The 20,994-nt window shown below is 59.0% G+C and overlaps 1 protein-coding gene across 1 annotated transcript in view; it reads left to right on the top strand.

The window, feature by feature from the left end:
- Positions 1 to 2,476: 2,476 nt before the first annotated feature.
- Positions 2,477 to 20,994, top strand: part of COL7A1 (collagen type VII alpha 1 chain) — a 31,674-nt gene continuing 13,156 nt past the window's right edge. Inside the window, exons 1-67 of the mRNA XM_060022411.1 lie at positions 2,477 to 2,561; positions 3,028 to 3,208; positions 3,861 to 4,020; positions 4,110 to 4,203; positions 4,295 to 4,456; positions 4,622 to 4,785; positions 4,863 to 4,992; positions 5,095 to 5,211; positions 5,314 to 5,460; positions 5,546 to 5,662; positions 5,738 to 5,887; positions 5,970 to 6,098; positions 7,101 to 7,244; positions 7,333 to 7,458; positions 7,560 to 7,703; positions 8,312 to 8,431; positions 8,587 to 8,730; positions 9,092 to 9,217; positions 9,318 to 9,464; positions 9,724 to 9,849; positions 10,193 to 10,339; positions 10,567 to 10,701; positions 10,787 to 10,933; positions 11,015 to 11,151; positions 11,429 to 11,555; positions 11,641 to 11,787; positions 11,875 to 12,047; positions 12,145 to 12,180; positions 12,265 to 12,291; positions 12,386 to 12,430; positions 12,504 to 12,566; positions 13,007 to 13,078; positions 13,174 to 13,209; positions 13,354 to 13,389; positions 13,572 to 13,643; positions 13,744 to 13,821; positions 14,070 to 14,096; positions 14,179 to 14,232; positions 14,374 to 14,436; positions 14,528 to 14,587; positions 14,705 to 14,740; positions 14,939 to 14,983; positions 15,063 to 15,098; positions 15,456 to 15,500; positions 15,582 to 15,617; positions 15,739 to 15,786; positions 16,122 to 16,154; positions 16,326 to 16,379; positions 16,456 to 16,515; positions 16,611 to 16,646; positions 16,744 to 16,824; positions 16,925 to 16,960; positions 17,158 to 17,202; positions 17,441 to 17,512; positions 17,757 to 17,801; positions 18,073 to 18,099; positions 18,286 to 18,315; positions 18,446 to 18,526; positions 18,603 to 18,638; positions 18,714 to 18,749; positions 18,840 to 18,920; positions 19,178 to 19,213; positions 19,623 to 19,685; positions 19,956 to 20,000; positions 20,623 to 20,658; positions 20,731 to 20,766; positions 20,884 to 20,979. Coding sequence (XP_059878394.1) covers positions 2,477 to 2,561; positions 3,028 to 3,208; positions 3,861 to 4,020; positions 4,110 to 4,203; positions 4,295 to 4,456; positions 4,622 to 4,785; positions 4,863 to 4,992; positions 5,095 to 5,211; positions 5,314 to 5,460; positions 5,546 to 5,662; positions 5,738 to 5,887; positions 5,970 to 6,098; positions 7,101 to 7,244; positions 7,333 to 7,458; positions 7,560 to 7,703; positions 8,312 to 8,431; positions 8,587 to 8,730; positions 9,092 to 9,217; positions 9,318 to 9,464; positions 9,724 to 9,849; positions 10,193 to 10,339; positions 10,567 to 10,701; positions 10,787 to 10,933; positions 11,015 to 11,151; positions 11,429 to 11,555; positions 11,641 to 11,787; positions 11,875 to 12,047; positions 12,145 to 12,180; positions 12,265 to 12,291; positions 12,386 to 12,430; positions 12,504 to 12,566; positions 13,007 to 13,078; positions 13,174 to 13,209; positions 13,354 to 13,389; positions 13,572 to 13,643; positions 13,744 to 13,821; positions 14,070 to 14,096; positions 14,179 to 14,232; positions 14,374 to 14,436; positions 14,528 to 14,587; positions 14,705 to 14,740; positions 14,939 to 14,983; positions 15,063 to 15,098; positions 15,456 to 15,500; positions 15,582 to 15,617; positions 15,739 to 15,786; positions 16,122 to 16,154; positions 16,326 to 16,379; positions 16,456 to 16,515; positions 16,611 to 16,646; positions 16,744 to 16,824; positions 16,925 to 16,960; positions 17,158 to 17,202; positions 17,441 to 17,512; positions 17,757 to 17,801; positions 18,073 to 18,099; positions 18,286 to 18,315; positions 18,446 to 18,526; positions 18,603 to 18,638; positions 18,714 to 18,749; positions 18,840 to 18,920; positions 19,178 to 19,213; positions 19,623 to 19,685; positions 19,956 to 20,000; positions 20,623 to 20,658; positions 20,731 to 20,766; positions 20,884 to 20,979 — 5,706 coding nt within the window. The remainder of the gene's footprint in view (positions 2,562 to 3,027; positions 3,209 to 3,860; positions 4,021 to 4,109; positions 4,204 to 4,294; positions 4,457 to 4,621; positions 4,786 to 4,862; positions 4,993 to 5,094; positions 5,212 to 5,313; positions 5,461 to 5,545; positions 5,663 to 5,737; positions 5,888 to 5,969; positions 6,099 to 7,100; positions 7,245 to 7,332; positions 7,459 to 7,559; positions 7,704 to 8,311; positions 8,432 to 8,586; positions 8,731 to 9,091; positions 9,218 to 9,317; positions 9,465 to 9,723; positions 9,850 to 10,192; positions 10,340 to 10,566; positions 10,702 to 10,786; positions 10,934 to 11,014; positions 11,152 to 11,428; positions 11,556 to 11,640; positions 11,788 to 11,874; positions 12,048 to 12,144; positions 12,181 to 12,264; positions 12,292 to 12,385; positions 12,431 to 12,503; positions 12,567 to 13,006; positions 13,079 to 13,173; positions 13,210 to 13,353; positions 13,390 to 13,571; positions 13,644 to 13,743; positions 13,822 to 14,069; positions 14,097 to 14,178; positions 14,233 to 14,373; positions 14,437 to 14,527; positions 14,588 to 14,704; positions 14,741 to 14,938; positions 14,984 to 15,062; positions 15,099 to 15,455; positions 15,501 to 15,581; positions 15,618 to 15,738; positions 15,787 to 16,121; positions 16,155 to 16,325; positions 16,380 to 16,455; positions 16,516 to 16,610; positions 16,647 to 16,743; positions 16,825 to 16,924; positions 16,961 to 17,157; positions 17,203 to 17,440; positions 17,513 to 17,756; positions 17,802 to 18,072; positions 18,100 to 18,285; positions 18,316 to 18,445; positions 18,527 to 18,602; positions 18,639 to 18,713; positions 18,750 to 18,839; positions 18,921 to 19,177; positions 19,214 to 19,622; positions 19,686 to 19,955; positions 20,001 to 20,622; positions 20,659 to 20,730; positions 20,767 to 20,883; positions 20,980 to 20,994) is intronic.

Genomic DNA, 20,994 nt, shown 5'->3' with positions numbered 1-20,994 from the left:
GAGGAAATGTCCAGGGGAGTGTGGGAGGGAGAAAGAAAACTCTAGGGCCCCAGTGTGTTTATGGAGGGAGCTGGTGTCTGGGGTTGGTCCCTAACTGTGCCTGCCAGGAGGCCACACCCCTGCTCATGAGCCTCCCCCGAGCGCCAGACCTGTGCTCATCCTCAACCTTGCTTCTGCCTCCAACAGCCTCTCGTAGCACGCTTTGAGTGACCCCCTCACAGCAGGCAGCCATTTCTTTTGGGGGACCCCTCATGGTTCTGATGAGGTTTGTCTGAACACCCTCTCAGCTGGGCCTCCAGTCTCCCCTAAAGGCTAGACCCAAATGTGTATGTATGTCTGCACTGTATATGCCAGCTCTGCCCTGCTCTCACCCACCCTTGCTGTACAAGAAGAGGTGAGGGTCTTGCAGGCAGGGGCTGCCTCTGTAATGAGAGCACGACTGGTTCTCTGCAGCCCTCACGTGAAGGACAGATTTCAAAGGGTTGGGGGGTCCTGGGACATGGCTGAAGAGACCTTGACCTAGGGAAAAGGTTCTGGGCCCTGTGGATCACAGTGCTGTACTTCATGATAATTTGGGGCTGTCCCTGTAGCTCAAGCCTTATTGGACAATAGGAAAACAGGCAGTATGGATGGTTCTCACTGCCCCCAGCTCTGGCCATACCAGAGACCTGGCCATACCTAGAAGAGGACAAGGCAGACAAGTTTAACAGAAGTGCTGTCCCCTTTTGTCCCCCATTAGCCTGCGGAGCCCCAGGAGAGGCTGGGGGGCCAGGCACGTTGGAAGGGGCCCTATGGCAGTGGTGAGTCTAGAAGTATTCTCCAGGCTTAAAAAAAACAGGGGACCTGCTCTTGGGAGGATCTCTCTATCTCAGTATCAACCCCTATAATGAACACATACGTATATACAAAGAGTGTCCTTGGCCTGCAGTTGTGTTGAGGGGACTGTCCATAATCACAGAAGCCAGCTGAGGGAGACGGGCGGGAATTCAGCCTGGTTAAGGGAAGAGGAGTGAGGAAGGAGTAGTTATGAAGGTGGACACCACAGGTGGACCTTGAGGGCCGTGAGGAAGGGAGGGAGGAGCCCAGGGTGACCTCTGGGCCTGGCAGAGATGATGGGTGGAAGGGGGTCTTCAAGAAGAGTAGGTTGGGGACTTTCCTGGTGGTTAAGAATCCGCCTGCTGATGCAGGGGACACAGGTTCGAGCCCTGGTCTGGGAAGATCTCACATGCCACAGGGCAACTAAGCCCGTGTGCCACAACTACTGAGCCCGCATGCCACAACTACTGAAGCCCGCGCATCTAGAGCCCGAGCTCTGCAACAAGAGAAGCCACCGCAATGAGAAGCCTACGCACTGCAACGAAGAGTATAGCCCCCGCTCACCGCAACTAGAATAAGCCCACGCGCAGCAACGAAGACCCAATGCAGAAGAAGAGTAGGTTGGAGGAGGGGACTCTGAGGGGCCAAAATGAGAATGTGTGGGTAGGGGAGCCTGGCTGGAGCAGGACAGGCGCACCAGTGGGGGCATAGGCGGGAGGGGGTGGATTCCTGAAAGATGAGCTGTCACTGTGGGTGGTCTACCCTCCACACATGGATAACCCCTCCCTGGAGGCACAGCTGGATGGCATCTGCCTGGGGCTGGTTCAGAGCACAGCAAGGGGTCCAGGACACTGGGATGGACATGTCTGCATAAGTACAATACAGATTTTCTCCTCCTGGCTTGCCCTTCCAAAGTAGGGGTGGGCATTACTTGGATGCAGCCCAGTGGTGCCTTGCTGTCCCTGGCATGAGCCTAGAGCCCCTCATTTGCTGGGGGCTGCTCTGCCTGTTGAGGGGATTGGGGTGGGACACAGGAGACCCAACAGACAAAGGGATGGCTGAATCACAGGAGAGGCCAGCCGGGACTCATGGCCTGAGGGCTTGTCTGGGTAGCCCAGGCGGGGGTGGGGGTGGGGTGGGGGGAGGGGGGTGGTGAGTCATCTCCAGCTGCATCTTCTACCCCACCAACATCCTGCTGCGTCTTTCATCCCCGGGAACCTGTCTGAAGTCTGGTCTCCAGTAGTCACTTCTAGTCTGTTTGACCTAAAGCAGCCAAGATCTCTGACCCTAGATGGGGTTGGAGAGGGATCCCTCAACATCCATCTGTAGAGAACCTCCTGGGGAAATCCCAGAAGCCACGGGAGGTGGGGGTCTTTACACTTAAGTGGAGTCAGATCATCTGTCCAGGGGAGGGGTGGCAGGGGCGGCGACTTCTGGGACGATGGGTGGGGGTGGGCCGCCTGGGTCCCCGCCCGCTGCTCCGCCCCCGGGATCAGGGACTTTTCTCTGCCGTGGCGGCGGGACTGCAGCAGCGGCTGGCGATCGGAGCCGGCGGACCGGCAGGCAAGACCGGGACTGGGGGTGGGAGAACGCTGGCCTTGGACCCGCCAAGGCTGAGGGACAGAGGCGGGGTCCTGGCTGACCGTTTCCCTCACCCAGGATGAGGCTGCGGCTCCTGGTGGCTGCGCTCTGCGCGGGGATCCTGGCAGGGGCTCCCCGAGTGTGGGCCCAGCACAGGGAGAGAGGTGGGTACGGCAGGGAAGGACCCCATCCAGGGCACTGCACCCTGCCACCCGCGACTCCACTCGACCTTCATCCTGGATCCCGCCTCCCACCCTCCTCGACTTATGCATTTCTCCTAATTCTCCCTGGACTCCCCAAACCCTCCGCGACCCACACTGCATCTCCGAAACTGCATCCAGTTGTGCGTGGCTCCCCTACCCTATGTCACTCCGCGCTGGTCCCCAGACGCCAACCTAAGTCCCAGATCCACACCCGCTCCGGCGACTCTCCCTCCCCACTAGTCCTCCGCGTGAGACTCCGCTCCAGGCCCCACCTCTGTTGCCTCCACCGCTCCCAGGCCCAAGCCAGCCTGTGCCCGTTTGCACAGTGAATGAGGCCAACTCCCCTCCCCAGCCCCAAGGGACCACAGTGAGGGTAGGGGGTGGGTGGGCCCCAAGAAAAAATCGTGATCGCTTTTCCCTGCCCCAGTGAGCTGCACGCGCATTTACGCCGCTGACATCGTGTTCCTACTCGACGGCTCCTCGTCCATTGGCCGAAGCAACTTCCGCGAAGTGAGGGGTTTCCTTGAGGGGCTGGTGCTGCCCTTCTCCGGGGCAGCCGGTGCACAGGGTGTGCGCTTCGCTGCCGTGCAGTACAGCGATGACCCACGGTGAGTGGCTCCCCACAGCTGGACCCACCAGGACCCCACCCCCAGAAAGAAGCAGAGAGCCCCCAAACCCCTAGGTTAGGCTTTAGGGAACCCAGAGGATCCCCCCCTCCCACGAGCCAGGACATCTTCTTAAGACAGAAGCAGGGATCTCCTAGGTACAGCCCTCACATCTGAGACCCCTTCTGAATAGTGCCTTGCCAAAGATAGGAGCTGTGTTTTCTGATCTAGAGATGGAGAGGCCTAGAAGGGGACCCATGACTTGAGATGCCCTGTGCCTGCTGGACTCTCCTTGTTCTAGCCTCCTGATGCCTTCAGCCTCTCTCACTCAGCAGAGGGCCTCCCTGTCTGGCCAGTGTCCACCTGCTTATAACTGGGCCCTTCTTCCTACCATTATTTAATTAACCAGACATCCTGGTACCTGAGCCTGGGAGCCCCAAGGGGTCCAGGCCTGCCCAGGCCCAGCCACCGGTGTGACACAGTTGGGTACCTAAGGAGTTTGTTAGCTTGGGAGCTTCAGAGATGGAAGGTAGGAATCACAGAACCAAGTGGACTCTCAAGGGGGCCTGATACAACCCTCATTCCAGAGGCCTCTTAGAGGCCAGGACCAGAAAAAGCCCTTACTCCTAGCCTGCTGCCACCCGCCTCCCCACAGGACAGAATTTGGCCTGGATGCGCTTGGCTCAGGAGGTGATGTGATCCGTGCAATCCGAGAGATCAGCTACAAGGGAGGCAACACGCGCACAGGAGCTGCAATTCTCCACGTGGCTGACCGTGTCTTTCTGCCCCAGCTGGCCCGACCTGGTGTTCCCAAGGTGATCTCTCACCCTACCATGCCTTCCTTCCAAGGTGACCCCAAGTAAGTGTCTGAAGCAGTCCTGACTTGACCCTGCACCTGCCCCAGGTCTGCATCCTCATCACAGATGGGAAGTCCCAGGACCTGGTGGACACAGCTGCCCAGAGGCTGAAGGGGCAGGGAGTCAAGCTGTTTGCTGTGGGTGAGTACCAAGCTGGGGTGACAGGTCAGCTGGGGCAGGGATGAGTCAGAGGGCATGTGGGCAGCTGAGCCCTGATTGGGCATCACCTCAGGGATCAAGAATGCCGACCCTGAGGAGCTGAAGCGAATCGCCTCACAGCCGACCAGCGATTTCTTCTTCTTTGTCAACGACTTCAACATCTTGAGGACGCTACTGCCTCTTGTTTCCCGGAGGGTGTGCACAAGTGCAGGTGGCGTGCCTGTGGCCTTGCCCTGTGAGTTCCTGCCCACCCTGTGTGCCCTGACCTGGACCCTGACCCGAACCCCAACCTGGGAGTGCTGATTCCATCCCACGTGCTCCTGACCCTTGAGCCCGGTGCTGTACCATAAGTGCTGACCCCTGATTCTCTTGCCTGGTTGCCTGACTGCCCCTTTCCCAGCCAATGACTCAACCTCTGGTCCACGAGACCTGGTGCTGTCTGAGCCAGGCAGTCAATCCTTGAGAGTACAATGGACAGCGGCCAGTGGCCCTGTGACTGGCTACAAGATCCAGTACACGCCCCTGACGGGGCTGGGACAGCCACTGTCGAGTGAACGGCGGGAGGTAAGGATGTCAGCAGTGGTAGGTGGAGGGCTGGGGACTTAGCTGGCCAAGATGAAGTGACCTCTGACCCTGGGCAGGTGAGCGTCCCAGCAGGTGAGACCAGCATGAGGCTGCAGGGTCTCCGGCCACTGACTGAGTACCAAGTGACGGTGGTTGCCCTCTACGCCAACAGCATCGGGGAGGCCGTGAGTGGGACAGCTTGGACAAGTGAGCAGTTCTGCTAACCTCTGACCCTGCTCACCTAACCACCCATCCCAGTAACCCCTCCCCACTCTGGACTCACTAATCCCTGGTGGGACCTTCCCCTAGCTGCTCTGGAGGGACTGGAGCTGACCATCCAGAACACCACAGCCCACAGCCTCCTGGTAGCCTGGCGGGGTGTGCCAGGTGCCACTGGCTACCGCGTGACATGGCGGGTCTTCAGTGGTGAGTCAGAGGTGTGGGCTGAAGGAAGTCCCTGCACCTCAGACAGGACTGTAGGGTGCTAAGTCTGCAAGACCCACTGACCCCTCTGTGCCCCCCGTGCAGGTGGGGCCACGCAGCAGCAGGAGCTGGGCCCTGGGCAGGGGTCAGTGCTGCTGCGTGACCTGGAGCCTGGCACAGACTATGAGGTGACCGTGAGCACCCTGCTTGGCCGGAGCGTGGGGCCTGCCACCTCCCTGACTGCCCGCACCGGTGAGAGGGCTGGGTGCTTTCTTCAGGCTGGGTGGGCAGGCTGGCAGGGCACAGAGGCCACTGACCTCCCATGTGCCCTGGGCAGACACTTCTGTTGAGCAGACCCTGCGTCCCATCATCCTGGGCCCCACATCCATCCTTCTTTCCTGGAACTTGGTGCCTAAGGCCCGTGGCTACCGGCTGGAGTGGCGGCGTGAGAGTGGTCCGTGCAGGAGGGTGGGGTGGGCAGGCTGGGTCCAGACCTGGCCTCAGCTGGCCTGACCCTGTCATCTTGCAGGCTTGGAGGTGCCACAGAAGGTGGTGCTGCCCTCTGACGTGACCCACTACCAGTTGGATGGGCTGCAGCCAGGCACTGAGTATCGCCTCACACTCTACACGCTGCTAGAGGGCCGCGAGGTGGCCACGCCTGCAACTGTGGTCCCCCCTGGTGAGGGCTCTGTGGGCCCGGCCAAGTGAGAGGGGAAGGTACAGGGGCCCCAGGCTGCCTCTCAGGCTGTGCTGTCCAACAGGGCCAGAGCTGCCCGTGGGCCCTGTGACAGACCTACAGGCCACCGAGCTGCCTGGGCAGCGAGTGCGAGTGTCCTGGAGCCCAGTTCCCAGCGCCACCGAGTATCGGATCACCGTGCGCAGCATCCAGGGTGAGGGGGACACAGCAAGACCCGTACACACACTAAAGTTCCAGCCTTTCAAACCATTCCAGCCTTTCCAGCCCTTCTCCACTCCGGGGTCTCTACAGCCTCCTCCTCTCTCCTTGTCCATCCACCTCCCAAGACGGCACCGAACCAGACCCCATCACAGGGTCTGTCTGCTCCCTGCCCTGACCCTGCTTGTCTCTTCATCTGGATCTGTCTCCACTCCCTGCCCCACCTCCCTGGCCATGGCTTTCACCCTTCTCCACAACCACAAGCTCAACCCCCGCCCTTCTATAACCTTAGCTGTGACCACTGTTCTCCCATGTCCCCATCCAATACTGACTCCACCTCACTGTCTGTCGATGACCTGTCAACTCATGTCGCTGTCCGCTGACTTCTGACATCCTACATCTTATGTCCTTCTCCACTGACTCCTGTCATTATGTGTCCCCATTCATCACTGGCCCATTATCCTGTGTCGCTGTGCATCACTGACTCCTTTTACCCCTGTCCTTATCTCTCACACCTTTCCGTCCCATGTCCCATCCCTCACTGACCCTTTTCTTTTTTTTTTTTAACATCTTTATTGGGGTTTAATTGCTTTACAATGGCGTGTTAGTTTCTGCTTTATAACAAAGTGAATCAGCTATACATATACATACGTCCCCATTCCCTCTTGCGTCTCCCTCCCTCCCACCCTCCCTATCCCACCCCTCTAGGTGGCCACAAAGCACCGAGCTGATCTCCCTGTGCTATGCGGCTGATTCCCACTAGCTAGCTGTTTTACGTTTGGTAGTGTATATATGTCCATGCCACTCTCTCACTTTGTCCCAGCTTACCCTTCCCCCTCCCCGTGTCCTTAAGTCCATTCTCTATGTCTGCATCTTTATTCCTGTCCTGCCCCCACTGACCCTTTTCATCTTGTATCTCTGTCCATCACTGAGCACCTTCATCCCACATTCCCATCTCTCACTGACCCCTGCCTGCCTATCCTGCCTTCTCCCTTAGGGGTCGAGCGGAGCCTGGTGCTTCCTGGGAGTCAGACAGCTTTTGACTTGGATGACGTCCGGGCTGGGCTGAGCTACACAGTGCGGGTGTCAGCTCGAGTAGGCACCCGAGAGGGTGGTGCCAGCGTCCTCACTGTTCGCAGGGGTGAGCACTGCAGGAGGGCTGTGGGGGACAGCTGCCTGACTCACTCTGGTCCTGGTTTTGATCCCTGACCTCTATCTTTAATCCCCAGAGCCAGAAACCCCACTTGCCATCCCAGGGCTGCAGGTAGTGGCGTCAGACGCAACACGAGTGAGGGTGGCCTGGGGACCTGTGCCTGGAGCCAGTGGATTTCGGGTTAGCTGGAGGACAGACAATGGTCAGTGTGGGATGTGCGGGAGGGTTGCTGAAGGGAACGATCAGGGTATGGGGGACCAAGGGGCAGGCAGGAGCCATGCCAACATTTCTCTCTGACGTTAGGTCTGGAGTCCAGCAAGACATTGCCCTCAGAGTCTACTGCCACAGATATCATGGGGCTGAGACCTGGAACCTCCTACCAGGTGGCTGTGTCAGCATTGCGAGGGAGAGAGGAGGGCCCACCTGCAATCACCGTGGCTCGAACTGGTCAGGGCCTGACCCAGCCCCTTGGCTCTCTCTCTCTCCAGTGGCCCTTCAGACCCCCATGCCTTCCCTTTCAGACCCTTGCTTCTCCACAGAACTCCAGTCTCCCCCTTTAGATCCCCACTGCCTCCTCCCTCAGAGGCCCTGCTTCCCCCTTCAGTCTCCCTTGCCTCCTTTTAAGCCCCTGCCTTCTTCAGATTCCTCTGCCTGTCCCCTAACACCCCGCTCTTCTTGCCCTCAGATTTCCAGCACCTCATCTCTCAGACCCCATTGCCTTTTCTGCCAGACTTGACCATCTTCTTAGACTTACACTTTTCTTCTTTGTCAGACCCCCTCACTGCTTCCTAGTCCTCCGTCGGAACCCTATTACCTTCTCTGTCAGACCCTCTGGTCTCCCAGATTCCTGTCACCTGCCACCTCAGATTTCTACTATCCCCCCTGTCAGAACCCCCACTCCTTCCCCATCTGATCCATTCACTGCATCCGCTATCAAATCCTTGCCTCCCTTTAGACTCCCATTGCCTTCCTCTATTAGATGTCCCCCCCATCCCTCCCCCATCAGACCCTCCACTGCCTCTTCCATCAGACTCCCCATTGCCTCTCTCCACCAGACCCGCTGGGCCCAGTGAAGACAGTCCGTGTTACTCAAGTCAGCAGCTCATCTGTCACCATCACCTGGAACAGGGTTCCTGGTGCCACAGGATACAGGGTCTCCTGGCACTCAGGCCACGGTGGGCACCAGGGGTTTGGGAAGGGACCAGAGGTTTTGGAGGTTGTCGGGGGCAGGCCTGGGTGGAATGGGAGCAGGGGTTTCTTCGGGGTCCAGGTGGGACATTGGGGGGCAGAGTCTGGCTAGTCCTAGAGCTACCTTCATCCTCACTCCTAGGCCCAGAGAAATCCCAGTTGGTTTCTGGGGAGGCCACAGTGGCTGAGCTGGATGGGCTGGAGCCAGATACCGAGTACACAGTGCATGTGTGGGCCCGTATGGCTGGTGTGGATGGGACCCCTGCCTCTGTGGTTGTAAGGACTGGTAAGTGGACCCTGGCCATCTGCCAACCACATCTCATTGGCTACCCTGTCCTGCTGCGTATTCCTGACTGCTCCAGCTGCCTGCTCCATCACAGCTCTTCTCGTGACTTCTCTCCCCACACTGACGTACCCCACATTGACTAGGAGTCCACCCACAGTGACCTCCTGGCTGCTCCACACTGCCCACTCTGAGGCACTGATCTTTTCCCACTCAGAAGTTGCCTGCACTGACCCGTCCACAGTAACCTCATACTGACCTTCAGATAGACCTCCCTGCGTTGAACATGCCTGTTCTGCCACCCTGTTCTCTGCCCTGTTCTCTGCCAGTGGCCCCTGACCCTTTTCCCTGCGTCTTCCCCCAGACCCTCAGCCCGTGGGCAGTGTCTCGAAGCTGCAGATCCTCAATGCTTCCAGTGATGTTCTCCGGGTCACCTGGGTGGGGGTCACTGGAGCCACAGCTTACAGACTGGCCTGGGGCCGGAGCGAGGGTATGATTCCCTGACCCTGCCCTTGCCCTTCCTGGCTGGGATTGGCCCCTTTGGTCAGCCACCCCTATCCCTAATCGTTGCCCTATGCTCGCCTGGCCAGGTGGCCCCACGAGACAGGAGATGCTCCCAGGAAACACGGACTCCGCAGAGATACGGGGCCTTGAAGGCGGCGTCAGCTACTCAGTGAGAGTGACTGCACTTGTGGGGGACCGTGAGGGCGCACCTGTCTCCATTGTCGTCACCACGCGTAGGCAGAGCTCGGGCTGGCGCGAGCCTTGGATTGGTGCCCTGGACGGTTTGGGGGCGGGGTTTGTTCTCGGGAATGGAAGAGGGTCCAGGGATTGGTAGTGAACCTGTGGGGGCGGGGTCTTCGGGGGGAGGAGGGATGTAGCCTGGGATAGGCAGTGGGGCCTGTTGGGGGCGGTGCGTGTTCCAGGGTTGGTCTGGGATTGGCACAGAGATTAACTGGGGACGGAGCCTCCCTGATTTTTGTGCTTTCTCTCTAGCGCCTGAGGAGGCTCCACCAGCCGTGGAGACACTTCGTGTAGTGCAGCGAGGGGAGCACTCCCTGAGGCTACGCTGGCAGCCGGTGCCCGGGGCACGCGGCTTCCGTCTGCGTTGGCGACCTGAGGGTGAGATGTGCCCCCGGTAGGGAGGTTAGGCACCAATGGGGCGGGGGTGGGGGTGGGGTCGGTGAAATCAGTGAGAGTGGGCAGGGTCTGTCAGTGGGGGTCTGCGGATCGCTGAAGGTACCTGGTATCAGTCACCTAGCTGCGTGGGATCAATGAGGGTCAGTCGGGCAGGGTCAGGAGATCAGTCAGGAGGGTGGACCCCATCAGCAGGATCAGTCAGTGAGGCTGGCGGGGTCATTGTCAGTAAGGTTCGTGGGGGGGGTCAGTGAGGTGGGCGTGTCCATAAATGCTGGTCTGTAGCATCCTCCTATGTGCCCCTGCCCCCCTCTCATGCCTGCCCCAGGTGGCCAGGAACAGTCCCAGGTCCTGGGGCCGGAACTCAGCAGCTACGAACTGGACGGGCTGGAGCCAGCGACCCACTACCGTATATGGCTGAGTGTCTTGGGGACAGCTGGAGAAGGGCCCCCCTCAGAAGTAACTGCATACACTGGTGTGCTCTTACCCCTACCGATGACCCACCCTGATTTCCTGTACCCCATGACCCTGAGTGACTCCTCCTGTAGCCCCCCCCTACCATTCCTGATCCGGGGTGATCCCAGCATGACCTCTGGTGACTTCCTTCACTAAGATGAATCTGCCCCAGGATCTCCTTAGATCTCTCTCCTCTGGGTTCTCGGGACACATACTCGGATCCCTAGTCTTTGATTCCTCCTTCAGAGTCACCTCGTGTCCCAAGCACTGAACTGCGTGTTGTAGACACCTCAGTCGACTCAGTGACTCTGGCCTGGACCCCGGTGTCTGGGGTATCCAGCTACATCCTATTCTGGCAGCCACTCAGAGGCCCTGGCCAAGGTGATGGGGAGGCCAGTGTTCGGGTGGGCTGGCAGTGGGGGCTCCATGGAGGGCCTCCTGTTTAACTGAGCTCTGTCCTCTGCAGAATTGCCTGGGGCCTCACAGACACTTCCGGGGATCTCAAGCTCCCAGCAGGTGACAGGGCTAGAGCCTGGTGTCTCCTACATATTCTCCCTGACACCTGTCCGGGAGGGTGTACAGGGTCCTGAGGCCTCGGTCACACAGACCCCAGGTATGGTGGGCCCAGTGGGAGGGGCCCAAGAGAGTAGCTAGATGGGCTGACTGCTTCAGTAACTCAGCTCCCTTCCTGCAGTGTGTCCCCATGGCCTGATGGACGTGGTGTTCCTGCTGCATACCACTCGAGACAATGCTCATCGCGCAGAGGCTGTGAAGCGAGCCCTGGAGCGTCTGGTGTCTGCACTTGGGCCGCTTGGGCCACAGGCCATCCAGGTTTGGCCCCAGAGGCAGCCAGACTCCTACCTGTCCCTGCCCACCCCTGGTCCCACACCATTTCCCTGTCCCACCACTGGTCCAGGCTTTCTCCCTGCCCTTCCCCAGGCTCCAGATTGCCTCACTTGCTGGTTGGCTCCGTATCCTACCATCACTGCTGACCCCCTAATAGATCAGGTTTAGTTACACACCTTGGGCTCTGTGTCTCCCACCAGGCTCTGTGTCCCCTGTCCCTGCTGTGTCATCCTCCCCAGGCTCTGTGGTCTCCCCACCCTAGGTTGGCCTCCTGTCCTACAGTCACCGGCCCTCCCCACTGTTCTCGCTGAACAGCTCCTATGACCTTGGTGTCATCCGGCAGAAGATCCGCAACATCCCCTACACGGACCCAAGTGGGAACAACTTGGGTAAGGACTACAGTGGACATGGATTCTTGGGGCTTTCCCATGGGGAGCTTGGTGCCCCTGGGTTCTGACATGACCTTTCTCCCAGGCACAGCAGTGGTTACAGCTCACAGATACCTGTTGGCACCAGATGCCCCTGGACGACGCCGGCATGTGCCGGGGGTGATGGTTCTACTGGTGGATGAGCCCTTGAGAGGTGACATCTTCAGCTCTATCCGTGAGGCCCAGGCTGCTGGTGAGGAGCAGGGCTGGTGGGAATGGAGCCTGGGAATAGGGTTGGCCCCAGCAGGGCCGTCATGCAAGCTGCTGGACCCCTCCTTAGGGCTCAAAGTGATGATGCTGGGCCTGGCAGGAGCTGACCCAGAACAGCTGCGTCGCTTGGTGCCAGGCATGGACTCTGCCCAGACCTTCTTCGCCGTGGATGATGGTCCAAGCTTGGACCGGGCAGTCAGTAGTCTGGCAACAGCCCTGTGTCAGACGGCTTTGACCACCCAGGTTTGGAAGGGGCCTCTGGGGGACTAGGTGGTGAAAAACAGAGGGTCTGGGGGCTCTTGGTAGAACGGCTGACCTCAAGGAGACCCTGTGTCCACAGCTACAGCCAGACCCTTGCTCGGTGCATTGTCCAAAGGTAAGTGTCCAGGGTTGAGAGGGTGGGTGAGGGCCACTCTTGGAACTTGCCACTCTGACCGTCGCCCGACACATCTTTCCCCAGGGCCAGAAGGGGGAACCCGGAGAGATGGTGAGTGGCTCTGGTGGGGGATAGAGAATGGGTTGGGGGCTCAGTGGGTCAGGGGGCGGTCAGCAGCACAGGGCTCACCGATCATCCTTCCTAGGGGCTAAAAGGACAAGCCGGGCCTCCTGGTCCCCCCGGCCTCCCGGTGAGTGCCACCCCATACCTGTCCTCTGTCCCCTGACCGGCGTACTGCCTCTTCACCTGCTCTCTTCTCTCAGGGCAGGATGGGTGTTCCTGGCCCCCAGGGACCTCCTGGAAGTACCATTGCGAAGGGTGAGAGGGTGAGTGTAGAGACCATTGAGGTTCCCCTAAGACAATCCTCGAAGCTTCCTTAGGGTTTTTACAAGAGGGAATGAAAAAACAGAGTTAGAAACACAGAGTATTCCTAGAAGCCTAAGTGGCCATTATCAACCACAGCAGAGACTTTGGGGAAGGATCTGAATTAGGGGGGACCAGTGGGGTTTTGAGATCCCCTGGAGAGCCCGGGTGGAAGTTCCAAGTCCAAGGGGCAGGGAAGGCCCTGGCCTCATCACTGCCCTTGTGCCTGGGGTTCGGCTCCATTCAGCTCACAGGGTACATACATCACTGCTGTACCCCCAACAATGCTCAGGGGCCTGTGGGGTGAGGGGTTCAGGTGAAGAATAGTCCGTCGGGGCTCCTCCAGCGAACCAGGGGCACTGAGGGAGGGTCCCTTCCTGCCCTAACCTCTTTGCCTCCTTAGGGCTTCCCTGGGGCAGATGGGCCTCCAGGCAGCCCTGGCCGCCCTGGTACTCCTGGAAGCCCCGGCCCGAAGGTGAGCGAGCCTTGCCCTCACGGTTCACATGGTGGGATGCTTTGCTTGAGCGGGTGGGGTGGTCTGACTGGGCTGACTCTGGCCTCCATTTATAGGGCTCCCCAGGGTGGCCCAGTCCTCGTGGAGAACCAGTAAGTTGCTCTGCTCCACAGTGTCTTCCCAGAGCCCTTTCTGCAGGGTGGGGAGCTGGGGTGGTGGAGCGAGGTTGGCTTGTAGGGGCCCACCCTGAAATGCACTGAGACCAAGCATCACCCTTTGCTCTGTTTTGTCCTCAGGGAGAGCGAGGACCTCGAGGCCCAAAGGGGGAGCCGGTAGGTGAAGGAGGGAGGGGAGGGAACCAAGCCAGGATGTCCAAGGGAGGAACAGGGTTGCCCCAGGACAGACACTGTGTGGGGCCTAAGGCATGATGAGGAATAGCTGGGGACCTCTAGGGGCTTCTCCTACCTCAAGGCTCCCATACCCTGAATCCTTTCTGCTGTTCTCTGTCCTGCAGGGAGAGCCTGGACGAGTCATTGGAGGCGAGGGCCCAGGGCTTCCTGGACAGAAAGGGGACCCTGGACCTCCAGTAAGTTCTGGAGTATGGTGTGGGGGGGAGTGATGTGTGATGGGGGAACCAATGGGGTGGGTCTATGGGGTTTTACTTTATATTTTGTCTCTTCCATCAGGGTCCCCCTGGATCTCGTGGCCCATTGGGAGACCCAGGACCCCGTGGTCCCCCAGGATTTTCTGGAACAGCTGTGAAGGTGAGAGCATGACCGCCATATAGTCTCATCACCTCCATGTGATCCAGTGACCTGGTGACCTCATTCAAACCCACACAACCCCTGCTGGTCACTCTGAGCTCATGTGACCTCTTGACCACCCCCACCCATGACTCCTCAGTTCCTCCATGAACTTTGTAATCCAGTTTGACCCCAAGACTCTCATTCCTCCTGGTATCTTGGGGTGTGGAGGTGTAGTCCAGGGTCACGTGTCATGATCTCTCTTCCAGGGTGAGAAAGGTGATCGTGGGGAGCGGGTAAGTGAGGGGCAAGTTATGCTGGGGGTGGCTTGGAGTCTGATTCCCCCCGGCCATCCCCTGACCTGCTGTTCTTTCCCAGGGTCCCCCTGGACCAGGTGATGGCAGCGTTGCTTTAGGGGAGCCTGGGCTGCCGGTGAGGGAGCCTTGAGGCTCTGCTGGGGACCCTGTGGCCCATGCTCTGGGGTGTGGATAGAGGAGCTGGGGGCTCTTCTGGGGCAGTGGGTGGGTGCTGGACCTCAGTTTGGGGCTCACATTTTTACTCACCTCCTCCTAGGGTCTTCCTGGAAGCCGTGGACCCCAAGGCTCAGTTGGCCCCCCTGGAGAAAAAGGAGAAAAGGTGGGAGATCTGACTTCTTGGTGTCCCAGTTCTGAGGTGAGGCCTCTGGGTGCTGGGAGCAGGGTCTTCTACCCACCTGTTTTTCCTTCAGGGTGACTGTGAAGATGGAGCCCCAGGCCTCCCAGGACAACCTGGGACCCCGGGTGAGCCGGTGAGTGTAGAGGCCAGGGATTCTGAGCGTGGTGGGCATAGCTCCAGCCCCCACCCTCAGCCATCAACCCTCTACTCCATCCTTATTCCCAAACCCAAATCTCTGAACCCCTTTCAGGGCCTACGGGGACTTCCTGGAGTCACTGGCCCCAAAGTAAGTGCCATTTTGTGAGGGGTCAGGTATGAGAGGTGACACACTGGGACCCCGTAGGATTAGGGGAGGCAGGAGGATCAGGAGATAAGGGTTCTCCCCAGGTCAGAGGCTGTGATTTCAGAGACAGATGATTGGAGTTTGAGACACTTTGTCTGGGGTTCGACAGTAAAGGCCCCTCTCCTATCTCTCTCCCCTCAGGGTGACCAAGGACTAACAGGGGCCATCGGTGAGACTGGAGAAAAGGTAAGTGCAACCTGGGGGGCCCTCAGGGCCCCAGAGGATCTGGAGCCAGACTCAGCTCTGACCCATTCTGCTCCATCAGGGCGAACGTGGATCCCCTGGCCCAGCGGGACCACAGGTGAGCCCACTGACCCCACTGCCGGTGCCAGTAGACCTTGGCTCCGTACCCCTCCTGGTTCTGACTTCTTGCCCTTGACCTCCACTGCCCCTGGCCCTCCACCCCTCCTCACATGACTCCTAATCTCTGCTGATGCAGGCTCTAACCCTCAACCCCAGGGACCCGCTTTTAGCTTTCTGACCCTGCTGAACTGACCTTGACTTCCACTGACCTGGTCTCTGTCTTCCTGCCGAGTTTGACCCCTGCTGACCTAAATCCTGATCTTCTGTGACCCCCATCCTGAACCTCTAGCCCTTACCTGCCATAATCCCCCTGCCCCCACCCACCTGGGTCAGCATTTCTGCTCCTCTTCCCCAGGGTCCACCAGGAGTTGCTGGGCGTCCTGGACCTGAGGGTCCTGAAGTAAGTATGTGACTGTGGGATCAGGAGTAGGGCTCTCATGTGTTCCTCCCCATCCTGGGCTCATGCTTTCTCCATGTGCAGGGGCCACCAGGACCCACTGGCCGCCGAGGAGAGAAGGTGGGTCATGGGCTGGGAGTCAAGTGCCCCCGATACCAGGGATTGTGGCAGGTGGGATACTGGGGCCTTGAGTTCCTAGGTGGGTCCCTGACCCATCCCTGTCCCTATCCTTTCTCTACAGGGGGAGCCTGGTCGCCCTGGGGACCCCGCTGTGGTGAGTGAAGGGAGGGTGTGTTTCCGATCACCGCACAGGCCCTTGAACAGTGTGACCCGCCTGGAAACCAGCGTTCCAGGCTGTGACCCCATAACCTTGGGACCCTGGACTGGCTCAGAGCTCTGTAACTCTAATGCTGTAACACGCCTTCCAACTCCTGGCTGTGATCCTGTGAACCCATGACCACCATACAGGTCGTGAGCCCTGTGTAACCCCTGCCCTGCTCCCAGCGGTGACCCTGTGACCTCTGGGCAGACACTTCTGATTCTATATAACCCCAACTCCAATCAAGCCTGTAGTAGTGTGATCCCTAGGCAGGGCCAAGCCGTGTCTGTCCTGTTTGTTTTCAGGGACCTGGGGGTGCTGGAGCTAAAGGAGAGAAGGTAAGTCTGGTAAGAGTGAAGGGACGCTGTTACAGGGTTGAGATCAAGGTCATAGGGCCTGCCTCTGGGCCTGCCTGGAGGCCCCTGGAGGTCATGACAGTTGTGGCATGATCGCTGGGTGGTGGGTTCATGGAGCCTGTGGCTGATGCTGGTGGTCTTTGTCACCTCCAGGGAGACGTAGGGCTCCCTGGGCCCAAAGGAGCTACCGGAGTCAAAGGGGAACGGGTAAGTGCGGGGAAGTGTTTAGGGGTTAGGACAGGTGATGGTTGTGTCCCCTGACCTCTGATCCTTCCTCACCCAGGGCCCACCTGGCTTGGTTCTTCCTGGAGACCCTGGCCCCAAGGGAGACCCCGGAGTCCGGGTGAGTAAATGTGGGGATGGGGAGTGTGACAGAAGGAGATGAGGTGGTGCCTGGGAGCCCCAACTAAGTCGTACCTCCCTCCCTATGCCCTGCAGGGTCCCATCGGCCTCACTGGCAGAGCAGGACCGCCGGTGAGTGCCTGTGACCTTGGGTAACATCAAGGTTTCTGGGGTCACCTCCCCTCAAGGGCTGGCTATACGTGCTACATCACTCTTGCCTCCTCCACAGGGTGACTCAGGGCCTCCCGGAGAGACGGGAGACCCTGGTCGTCCTGGTTCCCCAGGACCCATCGGCCCCCGAGGACGAGATGTAAGAGGACTGGACTGGGGGAGTGCTGGGGGATGGGGAGTAAGGTACTGCTGGCCTCCCTGGGGGTTTGGGGACCAAGGCTGACTCTCATGTCTCACAGGGTGAAGTTGGAGAGAAAGGTGACGAGGGTCCCCCGGTGAGATTCCTGCCCACTGTGGTTGCTGATCCTTTACCCTTGAACTGTGATCCCTGGGGGGCTGGGGCTCCACCAGGTTATCCAGTCCACCCCCCTGCCTCTGGTCCAGTTGGTTCCCAGGCCCTTCTCTGTCGCCACTCCCTGAGTTAGTTTGAGCCTAACTCACCTGTTTGATGTGGCGTTCTCTCCACCACCAGGGTGAACCAGGTTTGCCTGGAAAAGCTGGCGAGCGTGGCCTTCGGGTGAGGCTTTGCAGGGAGAAGTAAGGGGGGGTGATGAGAGAACTTATAGGAGGTGGGCATGAAGCTGTGGGAAACTCTGAGGGGAGAAAGGGTGATGGGAGAGTCTGGAGGGAGGCATGTGGTGATGGGGAACTCTGACATGGTTTTCAGGGTGATGGAGAACTGGGGCAGTATGGGGGTCATGGGGGAATCTGCAAAATGCTGGGGGGGTCTGTCTCACACCAGCTACTCTTCTCAGGGGGCACCTGGAACTCGGGGGCCTGTGGGTGAGAAGGGAGACCAGGGAGATCCTGGAGAGGATGGACGAAACGTGAGTCCTGACCTCTGATCCCTGAACTCTAACCTCAACTTCAATCTCCAACCATCCAGCTCCCAGCCTCTGACCCTGCCACCCCGACCCTGCAGCGCTAAACCCTCACAGTCCTCATTTCCTTTGACCCCTTCATCACAACCCCCAAAGGCCACCAGGATCCCCATGAATCCTTAGGGTGTTTCCAAAGCTCCCCCAAACTGCTGCCTCTCCTCACTGACCCTGACCCTCTGACTTTCTGCAGGGGAGCCCTGGACCATCTGGACCCAAGGGTGACCGTGGGGAGCCAGTGAGTAGTGCTGGTGTTCTGGGCTCAGTAGTGCTCTTGTTCTGGGCTCGGGAGGGATACAGGGTTCCGGTGCTCAGTCTGGTCAGCACCTCCATTAAGGGCCTGGAGGTCAAGGTCGGGAGCCCTGGTGGCCACCTCCAGGCCTGACCTGGCTTCTGGGGTTTGGCACTGGGGTGCAGGGAATCTGGGAGCAGAGCTGAGCTTGAGGCAAACCTGAGCCATACCGTGGGGCCGCAGGGCTCCTGTTGACTACAGTTCTTTCCTTTCCTAGGGTCCCCCAGGACCCCCTGGACGGCTGGTAAGGGTTGCCTGGGTCTGATTCTCTGTCATCTCCCTCACCTGCCCCTGTTAGCCCCACATGGTGTCCCTTCATCCCTTCCACTGACTCCCATTTCCCCCACTGCCCCCTGATGTCTTTATTGATCCTCACCAACTCCTCTTCCCCTACTTGAACTATTCTTCTCACTGGCCATTCCCTCCACAGGTGGACACGGGACTTGGAGTCAGAGAGAAGGTATCATGTTCCGTGGGTGGAGTGAAGCTGTGAGCATAAGAAAGCATCCCAGCATCCCCATGACAGGTTCTGCCTTGGGCATGCCTGTGGCCCTAGTGCTATTCCCTCAACACGTTTGTCTCTACCATAGGGAGAGTCTGGGGACCGTGGACAGGAGGGTCCTCGAGGACCCAAGGGTGACCCCGGCCCCCCTGGAGCTTCTGGGGAGAGAGTGAGTGTGGCTTATCCCGTGGGAACGTGTGGGCCTGGGAAAGCCTGCTCTGATTTCTTCCTCCCCTTGTCCTCAGGGCATCAGTGGACTTCGGGGGCCCCCAGGCCCGCAGGTGAGTGACACACTTTGCCCCATCAGCCTAAGTTCCCATCTTGCCCTCACCTCTCACTGACCTTGTTCCCTTCAGGGGGACCCAGGTGTTCGAGGCCCAGGAGGAGAAAAGGTGAGAGGGCATGGAGGTTTTCTGACTGTGAGCCTGGGCTCTCAGATCCATCTCATCCTTCGAGGCCTCTTACCACTCTGTTTTCCTCAGGGTGACCGGGGCCCCCCTGGCCTGGATGGCCGCAGTGGACTGGATGGGAAACCAGGAACCCCTGGTCCCCCTGGGCTGCCTGTGAGTCGTGGTGGTCACTGCCTGGTCACGCCCCTTCCCTTGCCCCTTTGTATGGCTCCAGACTCACTGGAGTCTTCTGGGTCTTGATGAGCTCTGGGGCCAGATGGGTTATCTGTGTCTTCTCCTAGTACCCTGCCTGGGTGGGGGATGTTACTGCCTGACAGGCCTTGGGTTCACAGGAACTAGTGGCCCTGTCAGTGGGCAGTGCCCCTGACCCCATGACCACTGCGGACTCCCTGACTTGAGTCTCTCCTCAGGGTGCTATAGGCAAGGCTGGGGACCCAGGGAGAGACGTAAGTAAGGGGAGATATTAGGGTGGAGGGCGGCTCAGGGGTCCAGCATGAACTGTGTAGCCTGGTCTTCATAGTCACAGGACCAGCGGGAGTAGGGGGAGTTGGTCCAGCCCTGTCCTTGGGAGGGTCCCAGTCCCTGGCAGGCAGGTTTGAGCAGAATCCTGCTTTCTGATCTTCTCTGCCTTGGGTGCTATAGTAGGACCCCCAAATCCTGAGGATTCTTCCCTTGGGAGTTTCAGCAGGGGGCCCCCTACCCTATCGGGTCTCAGCCTCGGGACCTCAATGGCTCCTCCCAATTCTGGGGGGACTCTACACGGGAGGAGGTTCTTAGTGGGGTTCTCCAAGTCCATGGATGTGCCCCAGGAGATATATCAGTGGCCCTCTCAATCCTAGCAAAGACTTTTTCCAGGGACTGCCTGGCCTTCGAGGAGAACAGGGCCCCGCTGGCCCCTCTGGTCCCCTTGGAGCACCGGTGAGTCCCACTTTCATTGTACCCTTTTAAAAATAAAAAAAAAAACGATTTATTTGGTTGCACGGGGTCTTAGTTGCAGCAGGCGGGCTCCTTAGTTGTGGCATGCATGTGGGATCTAGTTCCCTGACCAGGGATCAAACCCGGGCCCCCTGCATTGGGAGCTCGGAGTCTTATCCACTGTGCACCAGGGAAGTCCCCTCGTGGTATCCTTTTGCCCCGTTACTGCCCTCACCCCAACCCTGACTTCTGACCAATGATCTGTTCCCACAGGGAAAGCCAGGCAAGGATGGCAAGCCTGGCCTGAATGGGAAAAACGTGAGTGTCCAGGGTAGACACAGTGAAACCTCCAAAAAATGTTAGCACATGGACATGGTTCAGATGTGCCATACACACGGGGCACACACACAGACACATGCTGACACGGGCCGACACCCGAGTACGTAGCCCACACGTACAGATACATCCTGAAGCACACGTCCATGTGCACACACGGGCAGCCTCACAGACGCAGTGGGTTAAGTGGACGTGCTGACCTGTGCCTGGATGGGCCAACACAAGCTAAAATAACCACAGCGACGGGCACAGGCAAAGAGCCTCAGACACAGATGGAGAGGTGCCAACACACAGGTGTGAAGCCCACATTCAGGGATACTGAAGACATGTTGACACACAAACACTTCCACCCATACACGTGCTATGGCTTGGCCCCAGGGCTGCACGTGTACCTCTGTGGAGGTGTGGTGAGACACATATCCAAGGCTCTGACGTGTGATACATGCGGGGACAGACCGACATATGCATTTGTGTCCACAGTCACTCATATACATACGGCCACACATAGTGAGGTAGACACAGGACTTGCAGACAGTTACCAAGACACACAGACAATTCTTAATTCTTATTTCTGTTGGGTCTGATGTGAGTCCTCTGCCCGCAGGGAGGACCTGGGGACCCTGGAGAAGATGGGAGGAAGGTGAGTCCCCTCACTTGGAGTCTGCTCTGGCTCAGATTGGGGCCATGTCTGAAGCACCCTTGTCTTCCTTAGGGAGAGAAGGGAGATTCGGGCGCTCCTGGGAGAGAAGTGAGTGTTGGAGTCTTCTGCAACCTCTGACCCCTGACCCTGACCCTGACCCTGTGATATGTGGCTCCACTCCTTTCTGGGGTCTCAGGGTCCTGATGCTGGCTGCATCCTCCACAGGGTCATGATGGCCCCAAGGGTGAGCGAGGAGCTCCTGGTAGCCCTGGACTCCAGGGCCCCCCGGGCATCCCAGGGCAGGTTGGCCCTCCTGGCCAGGTGAGTGTCCAGGGT

Source organism: Delphinus delphis, chromosome 10, assembly GCF_949987515.2.
Source record: "Delphinus delphis chromosome 10, mDelDel1.2, whole genome shotgun sequence".
NCBI lineage: Eukaryota > Metazoa > Chordata > Mammalia > Artiodactyla > Delphinidae > Delphinus > Delphinus delphis.
The sequence above is the reverse complement of the archived record's forward strand: the minus strand, read 5'-3'. Positions and strand labels throughout refer to the sequence as shown.